Genomic DNA, 9,183 nt, shown 5'->3' on the forward strand with positions numbered 1-9,183 from the left:
CATTTTATTTTTTTTGCCCCCCCAACTGTTCTCCGGCACACTTTGACAGCAGGAAAGAAAGGCAGCTCAGCCCTGAGAGAGTGAGACGGACTGATGTCTTGAGATGCAAAGCTACTTTTTTCCTTCTGGGGGAGAACTAGGGTTGTGCATGGCCTCTGATCAAGGTGGCCCCAGGCCCTAATTGAATCTACGTTGCTCAGATCCCTATTCTTGAATGGGTTTAGGCATTCAGTCTTCTTGTAGGATGTTTCAGGTCAGCTCCAGACTGACATTATTCGACTTAAACAGAGTCTGCAGGCTTGTGTGCCCCTCCTTTTCTACAAGATTTCAATTTTTAAATTCCACACCGTTTCCCCTATTAACCCACTCAGGAAATAGAATGGGTCCAAAAGCCAGTGGATCATCAGTGGCTGAAGAAGCATGATCCGAATAAATGCCTTTCACTTGGTAGGAGATGTGACATAAATCATGTCTGTTGAAAATGAACCTTTAACAGTTCACGAGATCCACAATAGCAATAGATTAGCCATGAGTCTGACAGTCTACCAGTCTTGGGAGTGGTCTGAGACGGAGGCAATTTCACATTCAAGTCTATAGTTCACTGATTATTTGCATTTTGCGTGATGTCAAGGGCAGCCTTGGGACACACAGTTTAATGAAATGACTTATTAATGTCTCTGTCATCCTGACGTAAGCATTTATACACACATACTTCAACAAGTCTTGCCGGTTAATGGGCGAGTGCTGTTTATGAGCCTCAATCTGTACATCGATGGTGGCTCTTTCACTCTCCTTAATTAAATTTATAATAAAATGGAAGAGAGGGAAAAAAGGGTGCGTGGTTTTCAACCCTTGCGTACAGGACCTCATTGATAGGCTCCGCATGCAGACAGGACTTGCGTAACATGATGGTGCTCTGAACGCATGTGAATCGCAATGTCGCGCTGCAGGCTTTATTTTCACACACACAATAATAGATGCTCGCCTTTCAGTCTAATTTAGCTTTAAATTTAAGCATTTATAGGTTCTACAATTGGATCCTTTTTGGGATTGGAAAGGATGTGTAAATAAAAAGGATTGTGTCATGCTTTTATGGGCTTTTTGTTCAAAATACGCAAGCTGCTAAGCTGTAAAGTCTGGCTGAATTAATTTGGATAGCAGCAGGACAAAGCCGGCAATGTGACAGCTATTGTGCTGGTCCAAGGAAACGGGTGGTTATAATGGAAGCGCTAGATTAATTCAGTCAGCAGTCCCATTATGATTTGGCCTGTTTGTGCAGGGCTGATAGAATGAGGGTCTCCTGATGATTTTTACATTTATTTTCTGCAATTCCACAACAACCATTTCTACTGTGGTCTGAACAATTGAAAATGAGCATCTAGTTCAAATAAATAAATCAAAAGCTAACAAATATTACAAATACTTTTATTTGTCTCATTGCAGCTCATTTTACACTGTCGCCACTGGGGTGGTATTAATTTACAATGCATGAAGTTCAATGTAAAGGCTAATTGCATAACACTTGTTAACTTGTATGCATGTTCAGTTTAGGAATTAAAAGCTAATTGTGCAGTTCCCTTCAGCTCATTAGTGTGGGAACATTTATTTGGATTTAGGTATTTGCCTTGTAATTTTAGTAGGTTTTTTTCCAAAGGTGCAGGTTGACCCCATTAATTGCATTTATTTATTTCCTTATTAATGCTCTTACTCTCCCTGCATTCTCTGTACACCTCTTTTAAGAAGAAAATGATATCATAATACCCTTTCAGATATTTACAGACCTTAGAATCTACTGCTGCTTTATGATGCTTAGCTGTAGTTTTCTAAGCACTTGTATAGATTTAAGTGTACCTTTGGGTTGTTCCCATCCAACGGCTCCAGGCTGTTTCTACCTTTCACACATTTTATCACTGACTATCTTTTTTCCACAGCTATAGATTTGTTCTTGTGATCCTTGTCATATGGTTTTTAAGTGAGGCTTCTGGTGTTAAAATTGTTTTATAAATACCTTATTTATTATCAGAACAAATTTAAGATCACGTTCTTGAATAGTGAGATTTGTTTGTTTCTCTTGTTCACTGTCTTTTCTGTGTCTTCTCCTCCTATAGGCAGTCGTGGCCTACGAAGATCGACATGCACCAGGACATTGAGGACAGTCTGGCAGCTTCCTCCATCTCCCACGCCGGGGGCCCCCAGTCTCCGGCTCGTAGTGCGGAGAACCTGCTCAATGGGCATCGGAGCAAAGGGCTGCTGGAGCTGGGGCGGCGGGAGGATCTCACGGACTCGTCTCTTCTGTCCCTGGCCCCCCCGAGCTGCTCGTCCCTGCTGCCTCCTTCTCTCACCGCCACCAGCTCCCTGAAACCGGGCGCGGCCGCTGCGGCTGCCAGCAAGAACCGCACGTGTCTGTTCAGGGTGGAGGAGGACGAGGAGGAGGAGGAGGAAGAGCCGCGGCCGTCACTGCTGCCCACCCAGGTGGTGCTGCGGCGCAAGCCCTCCATCACCAACCGGCTGACATCTCGCAAGAGCGCCCCGGTGCTCAACCAGATCTTCGAGGAGGAGGGCGAGTCGGACGACGACTTCGACATGGATGAGAGCCTGCCGCCCAAGCTGAGCCGGCTGAAGATGAACATCGCCTCGCCGGGCACCGTGCACAAACGCTACCACCGCCGGAAAAGCCAGGGCCGGGGCTCCAGCTGCAGCAGCTCGGAGACCAGCGATGACGACTCGGAGAGCCACCGCCGTCGGTTGGACAAGGAGACGGGGTTCGCCTACTCATGGAACCGCAGGGACAGCAGTGAGGGGCCGCCGGGCAACCCGGGCGGGAACGGAGGCGGGAGTGGAGGAGGTGGGCAGAGCAAGCCTCCGGGAGAGGGCAACCCTGGTCCGGACAGAGGAAGTCCGCCTGGAGGAGGTGGGGGCGGAGGTGGAGGGGGTGGTGGCGGAGGTGGGGGTGGGGGAGGGGGTGGAGGAAATAAAGGAGAAGGCAGTCCTTCCAGCAGCTCTAACGGCAGCACCAATAACACTTCAGGCTCCACCCGAAGCTGCTCACACTCGTCCCCCTCAGCCAAGACTGCGGGAGAGCTGGTGGAGAGCCTGAAGCTCATGGGCCTCTGCTTGAGCTCCCAGTTCCACCTGGGCGTGGGCGGCGTGGGGAACGGCGGGGGCGTGGGCAAGTACATCATCGACCCCCAGAACAACCTGACCTTCTCCAGCGTCAAAGTCCAGGAGAAGTCCTCGTGGAAGATGTGCATCGGCTCCAACGGCAGCCTGGACAAGGCCCCGCTGCCCCTTAGCACGGCCCTCAGCTCCGGCCTGGGCCTCCCCAAGGCCTTCCCCGACCCGACGGCAGCCACCCTCAACGAGCTGGACTTGGCCAAGGAGAACAACATGAACCTGAAAAACAATGTTCTGCAGCTACCTCTGTGTGAAAAGACCATCTCTGTGAACATCCAGCGCAACGCCAAGGAAGGGCTGCTCTGCACCTCCAGTCAGACCAGCTGCTGTCAAGTCATATGATGGCGGCCGCCCCTCTCTCCTCACACCTGTAGCATATTCTTACTTGACAATACCATTCTTCCAGTAGCTGTGAATAATCTCTGTACACACCCCTCTTCTGCTGTCTTAATATTTTTCAGACACTTTGAGAGTTATTTATTGTGAATTTTAAGTTTCCTTAGTCGGTTGACAATGCATGAAGAAGTGCATGCTGCTAGCTTTTTTTTATTTTTATTTTTTTAGCTTATCCGTTTTTTTTTTTTTATTTTTTATTTTTTTAAGACCTTTTTTGTTTTGTTTTTGTTTAGTTTTTTTTTTCATTTTCCTCCTTCTGCGCAGAACATCGAACAGGATGGGATCTGGGTCTAGAATTCAATTAACCCGAGTTGTAAAACTGAACGAAATCCGGAAGAAAAAAAATGACCACACTTGAAATGGAAAATCCGAGAGGCAGCTGCAAGCTTCTTGAGGAGCACTTAGGCTTGCGGAGATGCTAATCTAACCGAGGCCTGGAAGGGCAGTCCATTATCGGTGGAATGTATATGGTTGGCAGTGCAGTTTATGATCGAGAACCAAAGCAATAAAAGAGTAACCTTGAAAAAGCTCTGAAAAGGGCACCAGATATTCAAAGACAAACAGATGCACTGAACATCCGGAATCTTAATCTCAATTTGAGCCCCAACACTGTTTAGTCTTAACTTCTCGTTTTCGCACCGATGACCAATATTGAAAACTACACACCTCTAAACTAAAATACAGGTGAGACTTAAGTCTGAAAAGGTGCTGTTACTTGAAATTGCACACAGACAATCTTTGTTTTAAATCTTGAAATTAAAGTTTGCTTTTTAATGTGAAAATCCCGAATAACCCCCTCCCCCCCATCAAAAAATATTGGATTCAGTGTAAATTCATTCACAGTAGATCACAGTTTATATGAAATTCAGGGCTTACAGTGATAGCTACCTTACAATCCAAGCCTTATTTACTTGTTTTTATTTTTCCATTTTACGAAGTAGCATCAATCTCCAATGTCGTGCTAAAGCCAACAGGTAACCAAATAAAAACTCAAATTAACTGGGTCAAATAGTCTGCCTTTATTTCATATAACTAGACAGGGTATCCTCACTGTGGTGGAGAATTCCAGATTTTTTGCAGACGTTGTTTGTGGGAATGCAGAGTTGTATTTTAGTGTGCTTTAGGTTTGTTTTATTTGATGGTTTTTTAAAAGAAAATGCATTCGTCACGATAGAGAATTGGAAATAACGTCTGTGTCGGCTGTTCGAAATCTTACGGTAATCACAGTCGTAAGGTATCAACATACCTGTTATCAATCCGAACAGATAAGAGCTAAAGGTCCGCGGTGTAGACTACTGTTTTATGAGATGTATGAGATATTACCAATCGTGCAATTCAAATTGAATTTATTCAGTCTTATCGTAAAGAGAGAATCAAGCTGGAAACATTGGAAACTCATTTTAAATTTATTTTTATTGTATTCTGAATTTATATGACTAAAACAAGAAATCCTCCCCCCCACTTTTAAACCATACATCTTTTGAAATCCCTTCCTCTCCTGACACTGCTCTCCTGGTGTGTCGCTGTGGGCTGCGGGTCGCTGCTTTTCTTTGTGTGCTAAAAGCCACCTTCTGCAAAACCACAACAGTAGCAACTACTTTGATGTAGTTCAGCGGGTCTGACGTTTGATCTCACACAGCGGATATTTCTCTGGAAGACAGACTTGGATAATGTAGCAAAAAAGGCCCAGTGAGATTGAATGGTAAACCCATAGACACTCTTGATTGATGTCCATGTGCTTGGATTTTAAGGAGCAATGCTTTGAGAGAAAGAGGTCGAGCAAGGCCAAGGGAGGAAACAAAAGTTCTCTCTAGATATCTGTATCTGCAGGGAGGTAGGGCGTGTGTGTAAGGCCACTAATCCAGAGTTTATTTGGGGAGGGGGTATAGAAGCCACTATGAAAATCATGCATCCTCGGGTGTCTGCTTGGTTTGAACAAAACTGACGTTTTGAGTAGGTTGTACTAATTTATCTCAGGAACACTTTGGCTCTTCTCACAGTGAGATCTTCACACCATTAGGGGGATCGGATGATTGCTTGGTGCCCTTGTTTGGAAAGCCTTGCCTCCGTTTCACTCCGTTCATCGTAGCTCTGTTCACTCTCATTGTTTGTAGAAGGACACTTATCAACCCAAACCTTTTTTAATATTGGGGAAAGAAAAAACTGACACCGGATTGTCTTTCCTGTCTGGAAGCCACTAGGGGTTTCCAGATCAATCCATTTTAAGCGAACCAAGTAAAATGGGAACATATAGACACACTGCTTGCTTTCTCAGTGTTGATGTACTGGTAAGGCACAGTCTTATGTAGGGATCTATAGCCTCTTTAGCCCTGCTCCTGTCAACTAGGACCAATCTGGATATATAGAGAAATAATACACTGTGTGTTCTTTCAACTTCCCCCATTTGATTTCTTTTAGTCTTTTTATTCCAGTCATTTGCACCATTTTTATTTGTTGATGTTGTTCTTTGTTTTTATAATACAGTATTTCTCAATACTTTTATGGTGTGATGCTGTGTAAGTAACTTAAAATCCATTCTTTGTTTGGTGACGACTGCTTTGTAATGCTCTGTCCCACTGGGCCCTCCGTCAGTGTGGGGTGCAAACTGTACCGAATCGATCACTGGCAGACTGTTTCAGTGTCCTACAATAACATGGTCTCTAATTATAAGGTGGTTACGTGCAGTGTAACCTCAAATAGCCTCAAAGATGAACCTGGGTGTGAAGGGTCTGACCTTTCAGTGAAAAGGCATCGATCCGTTGTTTGTTGAGGTTTGTTTGCAACCGGAGAATAATGGGTGACTCGCAGCTTTAGTGAATCTGACTTAAAAAAAAAAAAAAAAATCTAATAAAAACTAAAACAAATAGGGAATAAACATTTTGAAAGGGCATTGGCAATAAGCTATATGTTGCAGCTATCTGTAAATATATATATTTTTTTGTTTTATATTTTGACATGTACAGCCCTTGGATGGCACCTTTAACAAAAATCCCTGTGTATTTTTGTTTGTTTTCAAAAGAAAAGGTCTGTAAATACAGATGTAAATATGGTGCTTTACATTTAGAACAGCAGTGTTGACCATTTGGTGCATAGCTGTAATATAGCCTTATTAGAGAAATGAGTGTAAACAAAAAACCGAAACGACCACAAAAAAAGAAACGAAACAGAACAACAATAATATTGGTCTGTCTGACTGTTGTCTTATCCAGCTGTTAACAGGTGAATGACTGTGCATGTGTTGTATGTTTTACATTCTCAATATAGGTACAGTAAAGGAGAGAACAACCACTACTTTAAAACATGTTATTGGACCAAACAAATGTACTGGCATAAAGCAAAACCCAACAGAATAAATGAATAAAGAAATAAATGTATTATTCTGTACCAAAACTTGTCCTCAAAGTTACATATAGCTATGGTAATGTCCAAAAATTAAATGTTGTGAAAAAAGCCTTCTTACAAACTGCGGTTATTTTTTCTATGCTTTCTGGGAGGGTCGAGTCTGGGTTATTCAGGAGTCCAGGCATCATCCTTGGTACAGGAACGGGTGTCACATTAGCATTTTCTAACATTTAGAAGCACTTCTTAATCCCATCGTAATGAATGACTCGGCTCTTTCCTTTGCCCTGGCTGTGCAGCAGTGTGACTAGGTGTTATGTTGAAGGTTATTATTTTTCTACCCAGTTAACGTATAGCCAACAAATGTCATGTTTTAAGATTGGAAATGTATGGATGGTTTATGCTCTCCACTGCATGTTCGCACTGCTAAGTTGTGCACTAAAAAAACAAAACGTGACATTTAGCTGCCATTACAACAAGTTTGATCCTGCAGAGAGAATCACAGACGAGTTATAAGGTGTCTTTGGCTGATAAATGGCTTTAAATTCCCAAGAAAGATCTGTAACCTTTACTGTAATACCAGAAAAGCCTCTTGAATGTTTAAGCAACACAATGCAAAAACAGTGAAGGCTTACATTTTCCATTCTCAATAGGGGAACAAAAAAGCAATTTTCTCTGAGAGCAGCTATTGATGAGTCCTTCAAATTTGGGTGTTCAGTTACTCAACGCAAAGCGGAAATATGGTGTGAAGAGCTGCCGAGCTGAGAAGGGACACCAAGCTGCGCTGGTAAAAGATCCAAGCCACCTGCACAGTCTATTATGGTCTGCTGCAGGTTGCTATTTTATTAACCTAAATTTACATTCCGCCGCAGCGTGGGCGTCCAAAATCAACACGCACCGTTTAATTGGTGGGTAGACGCCTTGCAGGATGAAACCCTGAAGGGAAATTGGAGCGCTGTCTGCTTTCTCTTTTTTTTTATAGATAGTGTCAATGGGGATGTGAAACCAGCCCAGTCGTTAAGGGGGCTGTGGAAGTAGGGTTCTACTCATCCGCTCACTCTCGGTTTCAACTGTCGCTTTTAATCAGCAAGAGGAAGTGATTCACGGGTCTCTCCTCTGCACAATCTGGTAATATTTGCTTTTGATTGCTGGCTCTAATCCCCACTACGAGGCATTTTGAAAGCTTGTATTTTTGAGTCAGAGGTGAATTCACACTACTGCGTAACTGCGATTTTGGGCGATTCCTCATTCCCTTAGACTCTAAGGACTGGCCAACTGTAGTTAAGATGCAACAGAATGGATTGCACCTTAAATATTATTGACTTCATTCACCTTAACTGAAACCAGTGTACATATTTTAACACCTCAAGAAGCATTTCTGAGAGTGCACAACTTCTTCTACCCAGCATGCACAATTCAGTGTAAATGCATTTGCAAAAAAATACAACGGAAAAACGTCCCTATTTATATGCATCTCCAACAAAAACTTCCAGCTGGCTGTAGAGCAGCCCTGTGGATTTCTCTCCCGCTTGCTAAGTGCACGTCTCCAACAACTGCCGGAGTCAGTCGTCTGAAAGGCTCTGCAGGACCGAGCCTCTCGCCTAACTAGCTCCCCAGTTGACATTTTCCGTGGCGCTGGCTTGAGCCGGAATCATTCTCTTGAGGAAATGGCACGGTGCTTTCAAATCGTATGGGAGGGGTGACACAATTATGCCACCCATGAAAATGAACAGAGCTTAATCTTCCAGTCCTCCCCGGTGGGAGTCCGTTGCACAGCTGTCTCGGTCCGTGGCCAAGGCCGGCATCGAAGACCCCAGCTGCATGCAGATCCACTTATCTAGTTCAAGTATAATAAGGATTGGGTGACAGCTGAAGTCCTGTCCCGATTGGCTGCTGCCGGCGCATGTGCCGATTTCCCCGGCAAGCGGTCTATCCTCTGAAGGCATTGTTTACTTCAGAGTTGCCTAAATAAGGAAGCAGCTGTCGCAGATGGGTAAACTAAACAGGGGTTTGTTTTAAGTGGCTCGGATCTGCTTTGTGTGGGCTGTCATTACCAAGCGGAAGAGGAGGAACGCGGTGATGTTGGGCTCGGGTGAGAACATGGGGCGGTTGGGATGGACCCTAATGGAGCTCACCTTGGTTGAGAAAGGTAACCTGTATTAGTGAACAATTAAATTGGTGAAAAACAACAAAACCACTTTTTCCCCTCAGAGAAGGGAGGGTGTCAAGTGTTGAAAAGCAATCGGTGCTCTAATATCTACTCAATCCAGCATA

At 44.1% G+C, this 9,183-nt stretch overlaps 1 protein-coding gene across 1 annotated transcript in view; it reads left to right on the top strand.

Moving 5' to 3' along the window:
* Window positions 1–5,662, top strand: part of snrka (SNF related kinase a) — a 48,361-nt gene extending 42,699 nt beyond the window's left edge. Inside the window, exon 6 of the mRNA XM_066691376.1 lies at window positions 2,109–5,662. Within this exon, the coding sequence (XP_066547473.1) occupies window positions 2,109–3,516 (1,408 nt within the window). The 3' untranslated portion in view covers window positions 3,517–5,662. The remainder of the gene's footprint in view (window positions 1–2,108) is intronic.
* Window positions 5,663–9,183: the final 3,521 nt, after the last annotated feature.

This window comes from Amia ocellicauda, chromosome 18 (genome assembly GCF_036373705.1).
Source record: "Amia ocellicauda isolate fAmiCal2 chromosome 18, fAmiCal2.hap1, whole genome shotgun sequence".
NCBI lineage: Eukaryota > Metazoa > Chordata > Actinopteri > Amiiformes > Amiidae > Amia > Amia ocellicauda.